The sequence below is a fragment of the Leucoraja erinacea genome, chromosome 43 (assembly GCF_028641065.1).
Source record: "Leucoraja erinacea ecotype New England chromosome 43, Leri_hhj_1, whole genome shotgun sequence".
Lineage (NCBI taxonomy): Eukaryota > Metazoa > Chordata > Chondrichthyes > Rajiformes > Rajidae > Leucoraja > Leucoraja erinaceus.
In genome coordinates this window covers 1,027,004-1,047,239 of record NC_073419.1, presented here as the reverse complement: position 1 = coordinate 1,047,239, position 20,236 = coordinate 1,027,004, and the positions used below count along the sequence as shown (strand labels likewise).

The following is a 20,236-nucleotide window of genomic DNA, read 5'->3' as shown; positions in this document are numbered from 1 at the left end:
TCCCCCTACCAGTGTTCACCCATTACCTGCCTCTCCTCTCTCCCAACTTTCTTCCCCCTCGCCCCCCCACTCCCTAAAATCAGCCTGACCCAAAACATCACTATCCATGTTCTTTAGAGATGCTGCCTGACTGCTGAGTTACTCCAGCATTTTGTGTCTATCTTAGCTTTAAACCAGCATCTGCAGTTCCTTCATATACAGAGCATCCCAACCTGGTTCCTTTCTTTATCAACCTACTGAGTAGATACCAGGAATTAAAAGTCCGAAGAAGGGTCTCGACCCGAAACGTCACCCATTCCTTCTCTCCTGAGATGCAGCCTGTCCCGCTGAGTTACTCCAGCATTTTGTGTCTACCAGGAATTAAAATCACGGCTTGCGTTACTCAGTAAATCATTTGTCAATATTGATAACTGGAAACTAGAGAGTTTGTTTACATTTATTAAGGATTATAGCTTCCCTCTGAGCTTTCTTTCAGGAAAATTGATACAATTCCTTTTTACTTCAATTTCATTGGCAAACATTGGGCAGCACGGTGTCCCAGTGGTAGAGTTGCTGCCTCGCAGCGCCAGAGACCTGGCTTCCATCCCGACTACAAGTACTCGTCTCTACGTTCTCCCCGTGACCTGCGTGGGTTTCCCTGGGATATCCGGTTTCCTCCCACACTCCGAAGACATACATACAGGTTTGCAGGTTAATTGGCTTCTTAAAATTGTAAATTGTCCCTAGTGTGCATGGAGTGGTGTGGTGTTACGGTGCGGAGATCGCTGGTTGGCACCGACTCGGTGGGGCAAAGAGCCTGTTTCCGACTGTACCTCTAAACTAAAAATCTGAAATATTTTCACAATTGTATTATTGGACGTTGCAGTGGATGATTACATTGTCAGACATGGTTTCTAGTTGTTTTTTTTTTAAAATCTTAATCCGGGATCATTCTTCTTCCAGCAAATAAGGTTGAAATGATATTTGATAACAGAATACGAGATCTTGTCATTTTGAAAATGTAGTAAAAGGAGGTTTTGTTCCCTTTGGCTGATGATCGAAAGGCTGAAGACAGAGATTTAAAGTTCAGGCAAAAGAAAGAAAGTGCAAGAAAAGGTTAAGGAAGGTGCAAGGAGATTTCCTCAAAGTAAAAAGTGCTTCAAACTAGGTTTTCGAAGAAGTGCAAGCCATGCACTGAAAAGTGGGCGGCACAGCGGTAGAGTTGCTGCCTCACAGCGCCAGGGACCAGGGTTCCATCCTGACTATGGGCGCTGTCTCTACGGAGTTTGTTCCTTCTCCCCGTGACCAGCATGGGGGTTCTCCGGGGGCTCCGGCTCCCCCCTACACTCCAAAGATGTACGGGTTTGTTAGTTAATTGGCTTTGTTAAAATTGCAAATTGTCTCTAGTGTGTGTAGGATAGTGTTGGTGTGAGGGGATCGCTGGTCGGTGCAGACACGGTGGGCCGAAGGGCCCATTCCGCACTGTTCCATTTATACCTCACAATTTTAAAGGTGATCCAAAAATAGTGTGCACAGACCCCAACAGGTCTGGCAAGTAAGAGTTTTATTGTTCCTTTGTTGGTATACATGACAATTAACCACTCACGTCTTTATGTCAGGAGGCGTGTCCAGAATCTGAACAGAGGTAGGTCTTGATTAAACAATAGCATTTTTTCCAGGAGAAATAAGCATTTTTTTTCCAGCAAAAAAATATTTATAATGTCCCCAACCCTAACCATCACCAAATTCTATAGATGCGCAATAGAAAGCATTTTATCGGGATCCATCACAGCTTGGTTTGGGAACAGCTCCATCCAAGACCGCAAGAAATTGCAACAAATCGTGGACGCAGCCCAGACCATCACACAAACCAACCTCCCTTCCATTGACTCCTTTTATACCTCACGCTGCCTCGGCAAGACCAGCAGCATAATCAAGGACCAGCCGCACCCTGGCCACTCCCTCTTCTCCCCTCTCCCATCGGGCAAAAGGTATAGAAGTGTGAAAACGCACACCTCCAGATTCAAGGACAGTTTCTTCCCAGCAGTTATCAGGCAACTGAATCATCCTACCATAACGAGTGAGCACCACTGAGCTATTATCTACCTCTGATCAGATTTTACCTTGCAATAAACGTTATTCCCTTATCGAGTATCTATACATTGTGAATGGATCAATTGTAATCACATATTGCCTTTCCGCTGGCTGGTTAGCACGCAACAGAAACTTTTCACTGTACCTTGGTACACTAATAATAAACCTAACTGAACAAGTGTGCACATTGTAACATGGCACCCCCAAATTTGCATTCAATGCCACTATCCTGAAGGCAAGCCTGCCATATGCATTCTTATCCACCCTGTCTAGTGATGTCGCCACTTTCAGGGAACTGTATACTTGTCCTCTCTTCTCTTCATTCAATATAACTCCCCAGAGTCCAGTCATTTACTGCACATGCCTTGCCAGAGCGGATCAGAGGACAATTTGTTTTCCCCCCACACAGACATGGAATGAGCTGCCAGAGGATGCGTTAAAAATACATTTTGACAGGTGATTGAAGAGCAAAGGATTAGAAAGATTTGGGCCAAATGCAAATAAATAATGTAATGTAATATGTGATAAAGTTCTGATGAAGGGGCCCAGATTCATGATGCTACTTCCACAGATGACATTTGACCTGCTGTTTCCAGCATTATTTGAAACAAAATCATACCCCATTTGCGGATTACTTTAGTGTAAGTAGCAAGTTCCCTTTGACACCAACAAATGGGCCATGTTCTCCAGCCAGCTTAAATGTGTGAGTCTTTTTGAGTCTCGGTGTCTGTACTCATTCTCACCAAGCAGACAGCGAACAATGGCCAGTTTCCTTTGTCACAGTTAACTTCTTGCATATATTTCATTCATTTGTTCTATATCTCTCAACATCACCGTCAATAGCCTCGTTTCCCTTTTCTCTGACAGTCTGAAGGGTCTCGACCCGAAACATCACCCATGCCTTTTCTCCGCAGATGCTGTCCGACCCACTGAGTTATTCCAGCTTTATGTCTCATTCTTGCTATATCTCAAACTGATTGCATTCCTTCACAATCACGAGCATCAGGACAAAAGATCTTACCGCTTCTCGCTCTCGATCCATTATGGTTTCCAATTCCTCGAAATGGCGGAGTTTTATCTCCAGTTTCTTCATTTGTGTTTCCACCAGAAGAGCGACAAGGGACTTGATCTTCCTCTCCTCCACCGCTGCGAGGTGCTGGTGTAAAATGAGGAGATTCAGCGATAAAGCAGGAAAAATTAAATCCAATAAAGACAATCCATTCGTCCTGCATGGAATGCATTTAATTCATTTTTTTGGAATATGGACATGGCAAACAAAATGGGTGTTTATTGCCCAGCCTAGACTGTCTTAGTAGCTTGACGAGCCATTTCTGAATGGGGTGATCCCTGATCAGCACGGACTTGGTGAGCCGACGGGGCCCGTTTCCACGTTGTATATCTAAACAGAAGTATGAAAAGACACACCTCCAGATCTTATTATTTTGATTAAGTTTATTTTGGCTGGGTGTCAAGCCCTGTCCAAGTTATGTCACTGAAGCATTTTGGGACCTTCCAATACTTCATATATGAATTACTGGAAAGTGTATATCTATTGATAGCAAGTGAGAATTCAACACTGCACAGACGCCTTATGTTTGAAGCTGAGACATTGTTTCCTCTATGAGGAAAATGAGAGTTCTCCTGGTGCCCTGCCCAAAACTTCTCAACTAACAAAGGGTCAGTTATCTTATAGCTCGATATGCTATCTTTCTGTATGCTTAACAGCTAACACGTCAGCAGAAAGACAAAACATGATTACACTGTAAATGACTCGATTATAATCATGTATTGTCTTTCTGCTGACTGGATAGCACACAACAAAACCTTTCACCGTACCTCTGTATCCATGACAATAAACTGAATCGTATTTCTTTATTTTACATAAATCTTATTCCCATTTTCTGTTTAAGGTCTTCAGTTATTTAGCCAAACAACATGAAAACAGTCCTTTCGGCCCAACTCGTACATTCAAGATTCAAAATACTACAAAAAGTAGTAAACACTGCCCAGTCCATCATCGGCTCTGACCTCCCTTCCATCGAGGGGATCTATCGCATTTGCTGCCTCAAAAAGGCTGGCAGCATCAACGACCCACACCATAGAAACATAGAAAATAGGTGCAGGATTAGGCCATTCGGCCCTTCGAGCCTGCACCGCCATTCAATATGATCATGGCTGATCATCCAACTCAGTATCCCGTACCTGCCTTCTCTCCATACCCTCTGATCCCTTTAGCCACAAGGGCCACATCTAACTCCCTCTTAAATATAGCCAATGAACTGGCCTCGACTACCCTCTGCGGCAGAGAGTTCCAGAGATTCACCACTCTCTGTGATTCACCATTCACCATCCTGGCCATACACTCATCTCCCCACTACCTCTGTACACATGACAATAAACTGAATTAAATCTGTCGTATTTGTTTATTTTACATAAATCGTATCCGACCCAGATGCCCCTCCTCAGCTAGTCCCACTTGCCTGTTCTAATTTAAGTCTGTTCTTAGAGTTTGCTCAGAAACGCAGTTACCTTTGCCTTTGTAGCAGCTGATGCCAGGGCTGCTGCAGCAGCCGTGACAATGTTTCCTTCCCCAATGTGATGCTGCAGCTTCTTCTTCCCAACGTCCACTTCTTTATCTTTGCTGCTAATGTCAATATTCTCCTTGTTCTCTTCTTTATCTTTGTCTTCAGATCCAGCTGGCAGAACAAAATAAGGTTTAGAAAATGTGTGAAAATTCAACAATTGTCAAGAACAGACAAGTAATGTTGGCAGGTACACAACAATGCTGGAGAAACTCAGCGGGTGCAGTAGCATCTATGGAGCGAAGGAAATAGGCGACGTTTCGGGCCGAAACCCTTCTTCAGACTGGTGTTGGCATGTTGAAACAAGGAACTGCAGATGCTAGTTTACAACAAAAAAAAAAAGTGCTGGAATATCTCAGGCAGCATTGCTGGAGAACATTAGAAATGTTGGTTTTGTTGTAAAGATTTCCTATTAGCTTACCAGTCAGAACCGCTTACTAAACCCCACATTTAACACACTCTGTCCAACTACTCGTTGTAGCATTTTTATAAATTATGCTGAACAAACCCAATTAAAGTTGACTGTTCCTTCATACAAGCACACCGAATGCAAAGATATCTCATCTGTTATTTAGCATTGAGTCTGGTGGATGGCAAGCATTCACGCTTAGGAAATAACGCGATGCTATGAGTTTATTCTTCATAAGCACATCAATCGATTTTTGAAAACTCACTACATTAAACATACCTGGTTTCACGTCAGTGCTTGCCATTTCCACTTCTGGGGGTTTCTCCAACTCTTTGGGAGATGGAACTTGAATCTTCTCTGTATTCTCCGAAACTGCTTCAGTCTCTTCTTTGTGTTCCACCTGGTAAAAGGCAAGTGTGTCTGTTGAACACAAATTCTTTTTCTGCATGAGAATGGTGTCACCTTTGGTACAAAACACTGCTTGGACATATAGGAGCAAAGAGGTCCTTCTGCAGTTGTACAGAGCTCTAGTGAGACCGCACCTGGAGTATTGTGTGCAGTTTTGGTCACCTAATTTGAGGAAGGACATTCTTGCTATTGAGGGAGTGCAGCGTAGGTTTACAAGGTTAATTCCCGGGATGGCGGGACTGTCACATGCTGAGAGAATGGAGCGGCTGGGCTTGTACACTTTGGAGTTTAGAAGGATGAGAGGGAATCTCATTGAAACATATAAGATTAAGGGCTTGGACACACTAGAGGCAGGAAACATGTTCCCGATGTTGGGAGAGTCCAGGACCAGGGGCCACAGTTTAAGAATAAGGAGTAAGTCATTTAGTACGGAGACGAGGAAACACTTTTTCTCACAGAGAGTGGTGAGTCTGTGGAATTCTCTGCCTCAGAGGGCGGTGGAGGCAGGTTCTCTGGATGCTTTCAAGAGAGAGCTAGATAGGGCTCTTAAAAATAGCGGAGTCGGGGGATATGAGGAGAAGGCTTTGAGTATAGGAGCAGGGAGGTTCTACTGCAGTTGTACAGGGTCTTGGTGAGACCACACCTGGAGTATTGCGTACAGTTTTGGTCTCCAAATCTGAGGAAGGACATTATTGCCATAGAGGGAGTGCAGAGAAGGTTCACCAGACTGATTCCTGGGTGTCAGGACTGTCCTATGAAGAAAGACTGGATAGACTTGGTTTATACTCTCTAGAATTTAGGAGATTGAGAGGGGATCTTATAGAAACTTACAAAATTCTTAAGGGGTTGGACAGGCTAGATGCAGGAAGATTGCTCCCGATGTTGGGGAAGTCCAGGACAAGGGGTCACAGCTTAAAGATAAGGGGGAAATCCTTTAAAACCGAGATGAGAAGAACTTTTTTCACACAGAGAGTGGTGAATCTCTGGAACTCTCTGCCGCAGAGGGTAGTCGTGGCCAGTTCATTGGCTATATTTAAGAGGGAGTTAGATGTGGCCCTTGTGGCTAAGGGGATCAGAGGGTATGGAGAGAAGGCAGGTACGGGATACTGAGTTGGATGATCAGCCATGATCATATTGAATGGCGGTGCAGGCTCGAAGGGCCGAATGGCCTACTCCTGCACCTAATTTCTATGTTTCTATGTCTAAGGCAGGAACGGGATACTGATTGGGGATGATCAGCCATGATCACATTGAATGGTGGTGCTGGCTCGAAGGGCCGAATGGCCTACTCCTGCACCTTTTGTCTATTGGCATCAAGGACAAGGCGCGCCCAGGAAGCAGCAACAAGCTCAGGAGAGAGGAGTGGGAAACTAGCTTGTGTACAGATCATTGAGAGATTGTGAAATACGCTATTAGAATTAACAACTAAATATAAAACAGTTTAGCACAACAATGGCAGATATTTTCAATGAGGTTTAGTGCTCCGTTTCCAGCTCGTACCTCCCGTACATTTAGTTTAGTTTAGTTGAGAGAAACAGCGAGGAATCAGGCCCTTCGGTCCATCGAGTCCGTACCTACCAGTGATCGCCGGTACACTAGTTGATAAGTGATAGAAGCAGAATGAAGCCATCCAGCCCACCGTCTACTCTGCCATTCAATCATGGCTGATCTATCTTTCACTCTCAACCCCATCCTCCTGCTTTCTCCCCATCTATCTATCTATCTCTGCCTTAAAAATATCCTGCACCCCAGGGACAACTTACACAAGCCAATTAACCTACAAATCTGCACGTCATTGGGATGTGGGAGGAAACTGGAGCACCCGGAGAAAACCCACGTGGGTCACAGGGTAGAACGTGCAAACTCTACACACAGAACTGTAATCGGGATCAAATCCGGTTTACTAACCAAGAAGTTAACCAAATTTGTCCTTCATTCATGACATTGGGCTGAGAACGAGGACTGCTCAGCCCGTTGATGCTCTTAGTGTGCAGAACAGCTCACCTTTTCAGATTCTTGACTTTCCGATTCTCGAGTTTCCATTTTCTCCTCTTCAACATCTGCTGATAAAGAGAATGAAACAGGAGGTACAACTATTATAGAGCACCCATGAGTTTTGGTATAGAACTTACAAGCTACATTGCAGAACATTCATATTTCATCACGCAAGATTTGTTTTTCTACGATCCATCTCTTCATTTTGCATACAGCACCCCGTGTCACCCAACACCAAAGCCCAAATCATATATCCTTTCTCGCATAACATCTCTTCCACACCCCCCCCCGCCAGGTATAGATAGGTTGTATTGCTCCCCCAGAGAGAAAATGTCAAATACACATGTTTTTAGTGTAGTTTAGAGATACAGCACAGAAGGTCAGCACCTTCAGACGCCAACAAGATACAGCACCTTTTGCCCACCGAGTCCACGCCGACTAGCAATCCCCACACATTAACACTACCACACACACGCACACACACACACACGGAGGATATTTTTTTGACATTTATTTATACCAAGCTAAATTTTTTAAAGATTTTTTGCAAGCATTTTTTTAGAAGTCCCAATTCAATTCTACACCCCACCCTTGCTTGCTCATTTTTTGTGTCAAGACTTTCATCCTGACAGCCATGTTAGAGCTTTATAAAGCACATTGGGGAAAGAACAGAAATAGCAAGAGAGTCGTGCAAAAGCAAAGAGTCAATGCAAAGTAATGGAGCCCCATTAGGAAAAAATCTGGGGGGAGACCTCACAGGCTGAGGAGAACATGTCTTCCGGAACAAAAAGAGCACACTCTAACAACAAGTCAATGTCCATTATAATCAAAAAGTGACTTGCTTCAATAATGCTATTTTACCTCCCGTTACCAGGTCCTGACTGGTCTAACTCACCAGTTTTCTCTGGTTCCTCTGGAGCAGTGCCTGCAATGCCACTCTTTTCCAAGCCTTTATAGGAAGGGTCAACTTTCCAGATGTAATGTTTCAAACAGATTTGATATCCATCTCTTGCACCTTCTTCACATGCGCCTCCACCAGTTCCACCGGCACTTCCTCCTTAACGTGGGAAAACTCCTCTGCAGAAAGATATACATTTACGCTCCACACCTTTTCACCATCTCTATGCCAATCCACCACTAACACTGATGCAGATTAAATGAATCGACATCCCCGATTATGAAAGTAACCTATTTTATGAACTGCCATGGTTATGCAGATTAGAAAAGTTGCTCCACCAAATTACATAGGCAATTCATCTGGTGTCCATTTCCACTTCTTGCAGTTAGAGGCCTTGGGAAACAGACCTTGCATCATGTTCCCTGGAGAAATAGGTGAGGTGAAACCCGATGAAAGTATGCCGTAACGTTGATGAGAGGTATAGCACCAGTTTTTATCTCTATCCAGAGAGGAAATTTGAAATACGAGAGTTTTTAATTTAAGTTCCCAGCACTTTTCTAATTCCATTTGCCCACCGAGTCCGTGCCGAAAATGCGATTATATAAGCACATTAACACTACCCTACACACCTTGGAGTACATTTTTTGACAATTTATACCAAGCCATATTATGATACAAACATGTACATTTTTGGAGCATGAGAGGAAACCAAGATCTTGAAGATAGTTTAAAATATTGGATTTTTCAAATTATAGATTTCAGACGAGTTGGAAATGATACTTTCCCTAATTCAGAGAGTGTCTTCGAGCTGTGGAATTCTCTTCTTTTTCCCATTGTATAAATGATTTGTCTGGATGCTGGTTCAAAACGATGGATTATTGACTATTGGTATTAAAAAGAGATAGGTTTCTTGAAATTTTAAAGTCTGTTTTATTTGTTTCCATGGGATTATTGTGTTATGTATAATTGGATTTTTATTATAATTTTTATTATTCAAATTTACTGGTGAGAGGATGGTCGGTCCTATAGTACTCGGGGAGCAGTCCCCTTTTTCCAGTACCATCCAGTGCGCCTGCTGTGCAGAATTGTACAGCAGGTGGATCATATTTTTAATATTTACTGCCCCGTTATAATACATAAAATTAGGGAGCGCAGACCCCCCACCTGGGTTTGGGCTGATTTGCAGCATTTTTTCCCCGCTGCCCCACCCCGCCCCCCAGGGCTGGGTTTGCGTTGGGAGAACACAGCTTTTTCAAAACTTTGAATGTTGTCAAATATTATACAGCAGCTTTGGCTCCAAGAACAGCAACTCGGGGATCCCTTTTGGCCAAAAGCACAGTGCTCATGCATAGGTAATGGATTTCATTAAAAAAATCTGGGGGGTGGACCTCACAGGCTGAGGAGAACATGTCTTCCGGAACAAAAAGAGCACACTCTAACAACAAGTCAATGTCCATTATAATCAAAAAGTGACTTGCTTCAATAATGCTGGCTAAATGCAAATGCAACTGTTCTAACTCACCAGTTTTCTCTGGTTCCTCTGGAGCAGTGCCTGCAATGCCACTTTTTTCCAAGCCATAGGAAGGGTCAACTTTCCCCGAAGACCGGGCCATCTCTTGCACCTTCTTCACATGCGCCTCCACCAGTTCCACCGGCACTTCCTCCTTAACGTGGGAAAACTCCTCTGCAGAAAGATATACATTTACGCTCCACACCTTTTCACCATCTCTATGCCAATCCACCACTAACACTGATGCAGATTAAATGAATCGACATCCCCGATTATGAAAGTAACCTATTTTATGAACTGCCATGGTTATGCAGATTAGAAAAGTTGCTCCACCAAATTACATAGGCAATTCATCTGGTGTCCATTTCCACTTCTTGCAGTTAGAGGCCTTGGGAAACAGACCTTGCATCATGTTCCCTGGAGAAATAGGTGAGGTGATACCCGATAAAAGTATATAAAATTATGAGAGGTATAGATCAGTTTTATCTCTCCCCCAGAGAGGAAATTTCAAATACAAGAGTTTTTAGTTTAAGAGATGCAGCACACAAGCAAGCCCTTTTGCCCACCGAGTCCGTGCCGACCAGCGATCCCAGCACAATAACACTACCCTACACACACGGAGTACATTTTTTGACATTTATATCAAGCCAAATAATTACAAACATGTACATCTGGAGCATGAGAGGAAACCAAAGATCTTGGAGAAGTTTAAGAATAAGGAGTAAGCCATTTAGAACGGAGACGAGGAAACACTTTCTCCTCACAGAGAGTGTCGAGTCTGTGGAATTCTCTGCCTCAGAGGGCGGTGGAGGCAGATTCTCTGGATGCTTTCAACAGAGAGCGAGATAGGGCTCTGAAAAACAGCAGAGTCAGGGGATCTGGGGAGAAGGCAGGAACGGGGTACTGATTGGGGATGATCAACCATGATCACATTGAATGGCGGTGCTGGCTCGAAGGGCCGAATGGACTACTCCTGCACCCATCGTCTATTGTAAAACACGGTCACAGCGAGAACATACAAACTCCGTACAGACAGCACCCGTTGTCAGAATCGAACCTGGGTCTCTGGCGCTGAGGCAGCAACTCTACCGCTGCCCCACTGTGCCGCAGGGCTGGGAAGCGTTGGGAGAACACAGCTTTTGGAAACTATGTCTGTTAGTTTCTCACCTAGAGCAGCTTTGGCAGCCGCCGCAGCAACTCGGGGATCCACGACAGAGGCCAGAAACGCCACAGTGCTCATGACAGGATTCCCAGACTGGCTGAAGGGAACCGGCTGAAAGGCCAAAGGACCAAGGGAGGAATCGGTGTCTTCAAGATATGGGTCTTCAATGGGGAGCCGCAAGAAATTCAGTATGCACTCATCTTGCGTGCGGCTTCCAACGTGCTCAGATACTTTGTTCCAGTCATCCTTGTACATTTCCAGAGCCTAAACATGAAAAAGATTCACTTCATTCAAATAAATCAGCTGTAGTTACATTTGGTATAAGCACGTATTTATGGAACTCTGGTAAACTCATGGCAGCTGAGAGTCAGCGTGTAGAAACAAGGAACTGAGGATGTTAGCTAATACACAAAGGACACAATTGCTGGAGTAACTCAGCAGATTAGGCAGCATCTCAGAGAGAAAATGGATTGATGCCATTTCAGGAAGAGATGAAAAAAAGTTAAAATAATAGATGGCCAAAAGATACCATGAAATGTCATTGGCAAGTCAGATTAAATAAAATCCCAAGGCCTTTTATATGCACAGTAAACCAAGACAATTACCAAGGAGAAAGAAACCAAGCAGAGTTGTTCACCAGAGCGCTGAATTCTGCTATGTAGATGTAGTCTGGGGATTCTTTTTCCTTCAGAAGATTACAAGGAAGCAGATTGCAGGCTATGAAATGCGAACAGCCAGACACCACTGTTACTTGCATCCTATTCAAAATGTTTTTCTCTACGAAAATAAGGTGTTGGGGCTCTTGAAGATTGTGAAGGTGGATAAATCCCAAGGATCTGATGGGATCTATCCCAGGTTATTGAGAGGCAAGAGGGGAGATTGTGGGAGACTGGATGAAGATCTCTGCGTCTTCTCAAGTCACAGGCAAGGTCCCGGAGGACTTGTTCTTTTATTTAATGGAAGTAGAGAAAAACCAGGGAATTATAGGCCAGTGAGCCTCATGTCAGTGGTAGGGAAGCTACTGGAGATATTTTTTCAGGATAGGATTTGCTTGGTTTCATGGCGGACTTACTGACAGAGGGTTGGGCTGGAAGGGTTATGGTGGAAGGACAATACTCAGGCTGGAGGTCTGTGACCAGTGGAGTTCTGCACGTATTTGTGATATATTATATGACTTGGACTAAACCGGTTGATTAACAAGTTTGCAGACGACCCAAAGATTGCTGGAGTCACAGATTGTGAGGAAGGCTGTCAAAGTACATGGTGGGATACAGATCAGCTACTGAAAGGGGCGGAGATACGGCAGACGGAGTTTAATCAGAGCAAGTGTGAGGTCATACAGCAGGGGTGGGGAACCTGTAGCCTTTTGAATGAATCCAAATTTTGTAGAACAAATCCTTTTATTTTTATTAATGCTTTTGTTCGTCTTTTATTATTTTTATTTTAATCTTAAAATGAACGTATTTAAAATACCAAAGAGTAAAAGAAGATTCAACTAAATAATCCTCCCCGACTGACGGCCACAATTAAAACATAAGAAAGCCATGAGGGATATTTTAACAAAACAATGTAAATTTTGAAGTATATCTAATTGAAGTTTCTTGGATGTGGCCTTATTAGATTACAGCTAACTTAATGCGGCATTCCAACGTGAAAAGGTTCCCCACCCCTGTCATAGAGTGAAACAGTGTGGAAACAGGCCCTTCGGTCCAACTCACCTACACCGACCAACATTGTCCTAGGGTAGCCCACTTGCCTGCGCTTGATCCATATCCCTCCAAACCTGCCCTACCCATGTACCTGTCTCTTCCTTAAACGATGGGATAACTACCTCCTCTGGCAGCTTTTCCCCATATACTCACCACCCTTTGTGAGAAAGTGTTACCTCTCGGATTCCTATTAAATCGTTTCCCCTTCACCTTGAACCTATGTCCTCTGGTCCTCGATTCCCCTACTCTGGGTAAAGGACTCTGTACAGCTACCCGATCTATTCCTCTCATGATTGTGTATACCTCTAGAAGATCTCCCCTCATCCTCCTGAGCTCCATGGAATAGAGACCACTAGTGAGGTGTTGCACTTTGGAAAGTCAAATGTCAGGGGAAAATATGCAATTAATGGCATGACCGTTAGCAGCATTGAAGTACAGAGGGGGACCTAGGTGCCCAAGTCCGTGACGCCCTGAAAGTGACAACACAAGCAGGAGGCATATGACATGCTTGATCTTGTAGCATTGAGGTATTGAGTACAAGTGTCAGGAACTTATGATGCAGCTTTATAGGCCTTCAATTAGGCTGTAGTTGTAGTATTGCAGTTCTGGTCGCCCCATTACATGGAGGATGTGGAGGCTTCAGAAAGGGAGCAGAGGAGGTTACACAGAAAAGCTGGAGAAACTCAGCGGGTGCAGCAGCATCTATGGAGCGATGGAAATAGGCAACGTTTCGGGCCGAAACCCTTCTTCAGACTGATCGGGGGTGGGGGTGGGTGGGGACAAGAAAGGGAAAAGGAGGAGTAGCCAGAAGGCTGGAGGGTGGGAGGAGACAGTAGGGGAGCTGAGGAAGGGGAGGAGACAGCAAGGACTAACAGAATTGGGAGAATTCGATGTTCATGCCCCGGGGGTGTAGACTCCCCAAACGGAATATGAGGTGCTGTTCCTCCAATTTCCGGTGCTGCTCACTGTGGCCATGGAGGAGACCCAGGACAGAGAGGTCGGAGGCGGAGTGGGAGGGGGAGTTGAAGTGCTGAGCCACCGGGAGGTCAGCTTGGTTATTGCGGACCGAGCGGAGGTGTTCGGCGAAACGATCGCCCAACCTCCGCTTGGTCTCACCGATATAGATCTGCTGGCATCTAGAGCAGCGGACGCAATAGATGAGGTTGGAAGATGAGGTTTCCCTTTCTTGTCCCGACCCACCCCCACCCCCGATCAGTCTGAAGAAGGGTTTCGGCCCGAAACGTTGCCTATTTCCTTCGCTCCATAGATGCTGCTGCACCCGCTGAGTTTCTCCAGCTTTTCTGTGTAACCTTCGATTCTCCAGCATCTGCAGTTCCCTCTTAAACAGGGAGCAGAGGAGGTTTACCAGAATGACAACTCAATTAGGGGCATTGGCTCCAAGGAGAGATTGGAAAGACTTGGATAGTTTTCTCTGGAACGCTGAAGGTTGCAGGGCAACCTGATGAAGTATATAAAATTATGGTAGGCAGAGACAGGGTAGACAGTCAGAATCTTTTGTCCCCCATTATGGAAAAATCAAGCATCAGCAGGGCGCAACTTTAAGATGAGGGGGGAAAAGTTAAAAGGAGATATGCAGGGCAAGTTTTTATTTTGAAAAACAGAGGGTGGCGAGTGCCTGATACATGCTGTTGGGGGAGGTTGTGCTTAGTGGCCTTTAAGAGTTCTGGATAGGTACATGGAGTGGAAACATAGAAACATAGAAAATAGGTGCAGGAGTAGGCCATTCGGCCCTTCGAGCCTGCACCGCCATTCGATATGATCATGGCTGATCATCCAATTCAGTATCCCATCCCTGCCTTCTCTCCATACCCCCTGATCCCTTTAGCCACAAGGGCCACATCTAACTCCCTCTTAAATATAGCCAATGAACTGTGGCCTCAACTACCTTCTGTGGCAGAGAATTCCACAGATTCACCACTCTCTGCGTAAAAAATGATTTTCTCATCTCGGTCCTAAAAGACTTCCCTCTTATCCTTAAACTGTGACCCCCTAGTTCTGGACTTTCCCAACATCGGGATATGGATAATGTGCAGGTAGATAAGAGTTGGTTTTGGCATCATGTTTGGCACACATATTGTGGGCCAAAGGGCCTGTTCTGGTGCTGCATTGCTTTATGGTCCATGAATAGCAACAAAAACATATTATTTTCATACTGTCTTCTGTTGTGCCCGAGCTGCTGCCACAATGAATGAATGATGTTTTGAATGAGAATGACTCACCTCTAACAGGAGAAGGGTTTCCTGGTCTGTCCAGTCTCGGGCTGCACTGGCTTTGCTTTGCTGCAACATAGACACAGTGGAAAAATATGAAGCATGTAATTGGAAAGGTGCTAACGTAATGCACTGCCTCAATCGTTTGATTTACTTTTGAAGCTTTCCTTTCATTTCTTCTATTCATGAAACCAAGGCACAAAGTCTTCAGAGATTCACAAGTAGATAGCAACACTTCCAAAAAAAGACTTGACACACAAATGCACAGCATGGGCAATATGTTCATCTGTATGGTGCCAATCCAGAGCGAGTTACCATCGCCATGGTTACAATTGCATTTTCCAGCAAAGATCATTCGATAATGAGAAACATTAGATCTCTATTCTGGGCTGAGAAACCATTAATTCCATCCCAATAACACATGGGATATGATTTAATCTGCTAGCTTCATCAACCTCTTGATGTAAACCACTGCTTCATTACAATACCCCACCAAAGATGTGAAGTACACAAGTAAGCCAAAGATACTTTAGGAGCTAGATAGGGCTTAAAAATAGCGGAGTCAGGGGATATGGGGAGAAGGCAGGAACGGGGGGGTACCGATTGTGGATTATCAGCCATGATCACATTGAATGGCGGTGCTGGCTCGAAGGACCGAATGGCCTACTCCTGCACCTATTGTCTACTGTCTATAAGCCAGAGTATCTTCAGAGTCCTGGAACACTGAAAGTCTATTTTATGATGTGATCAATGATGACGATTCTCAGAATTCATCAGGCTCCAAATATCTACCTCCGGCCATAGTACCATGAGGATGTAAAACTTACCTACTCATCTTAATCCCATTTAACCTCCCAGTAAAGCAATGGCAGAGGTTTAGGCACATTAATACCATGTTATTATTAACAACATGATTCTCTTGATATTTTTGGATGTTGGAGGGGTGGGGGGGCAGGGGCGGGGGGCGGAGTCCAAGTTTAAAAATGAAGTTCCTAACATTAATCTCTTTGGAAATTCATTCATCCCAAACAAAACATTACATGTACCTCTCAAAAGGTTTCTGCTTTTCCGATTTCACTTTCAACTAACCAACTGATGAACCTTAGGTAGCTCAGTGAGTGTTGCTTGCGAAAACAAAGAACTGCAGAGGCTGGTTAATACACAAAAGGACACAAAGTGCTGGAGTAGCTCCACAGGTCAGGCAACATTTCTGGTGAGCAAGGATAGGTGAAGACGTTTTGGTTCAAGAACCGAAACGTCAACTATCCACGTTCTCCAGAGATGTTGCCCGACCTGCTGGGTTACTCCAGCACTTCATGCTCTTGAACTTTGTTGCTTCATCGCAAAAGGTTAGTTTAGTCTAGTTTATTGTTACATCTACAGAGGTACTGTGAAAAACATTTGCTGTTCGATTGACAGACGAGAAAAAAACAAAAGAAAATGTTGACAGAAAGAAATAGTCAATTCTAGTTTCATTACGAAAATATAAAAAAAATATCATTACACATGAATGTGTGAAATCTAAACCTTTATTGGAGATTGAACTAAAAAAATTGGAAGCTTCTGATGTGCAATTTCTGAATTAAAAAGCGCTAATCTTTCAAATGGCAGCCAAAATATGAATGTGCCCAGATGGCAAATGTAAAATAAATGGATCCAAGTCACTTTCGCATCCAAACAAAATCGATAATTTTAGCACATAAATAGGCTCCAAGGTTCAATTCATCCATTTCCTGTTTCTACCAACATTTCAAGTTTCCTTACATTTTTATCAATTTTTTTGCATCCAGCAGAGTTTCCGTGAATTCTCCCTTACAAAAATCTCCAGACCCATGGAAATCCCTTCAAGTAAAAATGTAATGCTTACTTTAGCCAAGGTGCCCTTTCTTGCGTACATGTCTGTCCGTAGCCCAAAGTTCTGCAGGTCAGCCGGTTTGTCCTTTGGCTTTTCTGGGAAGTTCAACAACTGTTGGGAGGCTGGAATCTGCATCACAATTTGCGACTTTAGTGGACATGAAACAACAATAACTTAGTAATCCAAGTCTATTTAAACAGTTTGCTCATGATTTCAGGCAGGTATGACATAGCTAGAGCATGAAAGGAGGCCCTTCACCTCACTGAATTGATGCTGACCATCGATCACCCATTCATACAGATTCTATAGGAGCAAAGAGGTCCTAACACAGTTGTACAGAGCCCTAGTGAGACCACACCTGGAGTATTGTGTGCAGTTTTGGTCCCCTAATCTTATGAAGGACATTCTTGTTATTGAGGGAGTGCAGCGTAGGTTTACAAGGTTAATTCCCAGGATGACGGGACTGTCATATGCTGAGAGAATGCAGCAGCTGGGCTTGTACACTCTGGAGTTTAGAAGGATGAGAGAGGATCTCATTGAAACATATAAGATTGTTAAGGGGTTGGACACGCTAGAGGCAGGAAACGTGTTCCCAGTGTTGGGGGAGTCCAGAACCAGGGGCCACATTTTAAGAATAAGGAGTAAGCCATTTAGAACAGAGACGAGGAAACTCTTTTTCTCACAGAGAGTGTAGAGTCTGTGGAATTCTCTGCCTCAGAGGGCGGCGGAGGCCCGTTCTCTGGATGCTTTCAAGAGAGAGCTAGATATGGCTCTTAAAAATAGCAGAGTCAGGGGATATGGGGAGAAGGCAGGAACGGGGGTACTGATTGGGGATGACCACATTGAATGGCGGTGCTCCCTCGAAGGGCCAAATGGCCTGCTCCTGCACCTATTGTCTAGTGTCTATGTTATACCACTTTCGCATCCACTCCCTACACATTAGGGGCAGTTAAACCAGCACATCTTTGGGATATGGGAGGAAACCGGAGGAAACTCCCGCAGTCACCATGAGAACGCACAAACTCCAAATGAACAGCACCAGAGGTCTGGATCAAACCTGGCTCTCGGGGGCTATTAAGTAGCAGCTTTACCAAGCCTCGAATTCAATTAAAAAGAAAACGCATTCATTTGCACAAAAGAAACGGGGCTTACGTTATAATGTTAAAAAGAGAAGATTAACCTCATTTGGTGTAGTGAATGTAAAGTATATACCTATTCAAAGATGCAAACCAAAAATACTTGCTTAAAAATTACATGATGATCCAAAATAAACACAAACACCAAGTCTGGGAATCTACATCTGATTTACCACAAAAACAAACATTTTCAGGGAATCACGATTATCAGTGGTGCAAAACATTTTATATTTAATAGCCAATTAGGTAAATAAATGCACATGGTAATACCTTACCGGCAAGTCTTGCATTATGGAAAAAATGTACACAAAATTTCTCCAAATTCCACCAGATAAACCAATAAACAAGAGGTTACATTACAGTGGACATGTCTCCTCAGATCCTGGTGAACTTCTACCGCTGCACCATCGAGAGCATCCTTACCAACTGCATCACAGTATGGTATGGCAACTGCTCTGTCTCTGACCGGAAGGCATTGCAGAGGGTGGTGAAAATTGCCCAACGCATCACCGGTTCCTCGCTCCCCTCCATTGAGTCTGTCCAAAGCAAGCGTTGTCTGCGGAGGGCGCTCAGCATCGCCAAGGACTGCTCTCACCCCAACCATGGACTGTTTACCCTCCTACCATCCGGGAGGCGCTACAGGTCTCTCCGTTGCCGAACCAGCAGGTCGAGGAACAGCTTCTTTCCGGCGGCTGTCACTCTACTAAACAACGTACCTCGGTGACTGCCAATCACCACCCCCCCCCCCCCCCCGGACACTTATTATTATTTATTCAAATCGTTTGCTATGTCGCTCTTCCAGGGAGATGCTAAATGCATTTCGTTGTCTCTGTACTGTACACTGACAATGACAATTAAAATTGAATCTGAATCTGAATCAGGGCCTGTCCCACTTACGCGACCTTTACAGGCGACAGCCGGCACCCGTCATAGGTCGCCGAAATTTTCAACATTTGAAAATTCAACAGTGACCAGAAAGACCTCTCATAACCATAGGAGACCTCTCACGACCATACAGGCGACCCCTGGCGACCTCTCATGACCATAGGAGACCTCTCACAACCATGCAGTCGTAGCGTCTTTCTGGTCGCCGCTGAATTTTCAACATGTTGAAAGTTTCGGCGACCTATGACGGGTGCCGGCAGTCGCCTGTAACGGTCGCGTAAGTGGGACAGGCCCTTAACTTGGGAATGTAGAGGGAAAGGGGGCCCAGAGATGATTTTGCATTTCTTACTTGAGGGGTCCTGAGATGAACTGGCACCAAGCCAGAGGGCGTATCCGCAAGAACATTGAAGTGGGGGGTTGGAGGAGGTCCCATTGGCAGAGGTCGACTGTCGGCATCCACTTGGTAATTCACGAGGCCCCACTGCTCCAAGAAGGCATGAACTCTGCAGAAAGCAGGGTGCACATGAATATATACGGTCAAGTGTGTTCACCAGCACACGTCCAATCCAGCAGAGTTCCCTCTTCATGGTACCAACTTGTATGCATTGGTTTATTTTGCACTTTCATCATTACCAATACCACAAGTAATAGATGCAGTATTTTTTGTTTTAAACGTGAGCATTAATTTTTAACTTTTATTTGGGGATGGAGGGGAAGGCAAACAAGCATTCCATCGTCCCCCTTAATCACCATATGACAGAAAACATGCGTTGATTTATTATCCCTGGAGTAATCACATTGTGTGACTAAGAGCACCTACATGTTTGTTACTTATCTCCAATTTTCCCAGTCACTGTGGCAAGAAAAAAGGACGCATGCGAAACAGTCAGACAGAACCCACGTGTGAAGTTTTAGCTACAGACCATTCATATCTTTACTTCAAGACAAAACCTTTCAGAGAAATCAAAAAAAATCCGTTGATTGAAAATGTTAAATAAGACATTTAAGTACTATAAATAATCAGGCTAACAGCATATGAAGAAAACAGGTAAAGTCGGTGAAGTTTCTTTAGAATGAAGGGAAAGCAGAAATCAAACATGCTTTAATTGGCAAAGAGAAAGGGGAATAAAAGGATTGAAAACGCAGTCCTTTATCTTGTTTCATTCCATCTGTTTTCTTCCTCTGCCAATTAAAATGTTAGATTGCTGCTTTTCATTTTCTGTTGCCCCTCCCACCTCCACAAATGCCCTTGCCTTACCTCATCACAGCACACACATCCCCTGTTAAGTTTCTCCGGCAAGACGTACTGGTCAGGTATTCTTGAGGATTTAATCGGTAAGTATCTATCATGAAGTTTCGATATGCCAAATATCTGTGGATTTG

The 20,236-nt window shown here is 44.2% G+C and overlaps 1 protein-coding gene across 4 annotated transcripts in view; it reads right to left on the bottom strand.

Annotated features, from left to right (window-relative positions):
* smarcc1a (SWI/SNF related, matrix associated, actin dependent regulator of chromatin, subfamily c, member 1a) overlaps positions 1-20,236 on the bottom strand; it is an 89,118-nt gene that overhangs the window by 21,279 nt on the left and 47,603 nt on the right. For 2 of the 4 annotated variants that reach the window (XM_055664701.1, XM_055664699.1), the window contains exons 16-25: positions 20,112-20,225; positions 19,203-19,356; positions 16,845-16,979; positions 14,987-15,046; positions 11,043-11,301; positions 9,888-10,049; positions 7,477-7,535; positions 5,344-5,464; positions 4,603-4,769; positions 3,095-3,229 (exon numbers count right to left, since the gene is read on the bottom strand). In XM_055664701.1, coding sequence (XP_055520676.1) covers positions 3,095-3,229; positions 4,603-4,769; positions 5,344-5,464; positions 7,477-7,535; positions 9,888-10,049; positions 11,043-11,301; positions 14,987-15,046; positions 16,845-16,979; positions 19,203-19,356; positions 20,112-20,225 — 1,366 coding nt within the window. The remainder of the gene's footprint in view (positions 1-3,094; positions 3,230-4,602; positions 4,770-5,343; positions 5,465-7,476; positions 7,536-9,887; positions 10,050-11,042; positions 11,302-14,986; positions 15,047-16,844; positions 16,980-19,202; positions 19,357-20,111; positions 20,226-20,236) is intronic. The other 2 variants (XM_055664700.1, XM_055664702.1) reach the window with 2 other exon arrangements.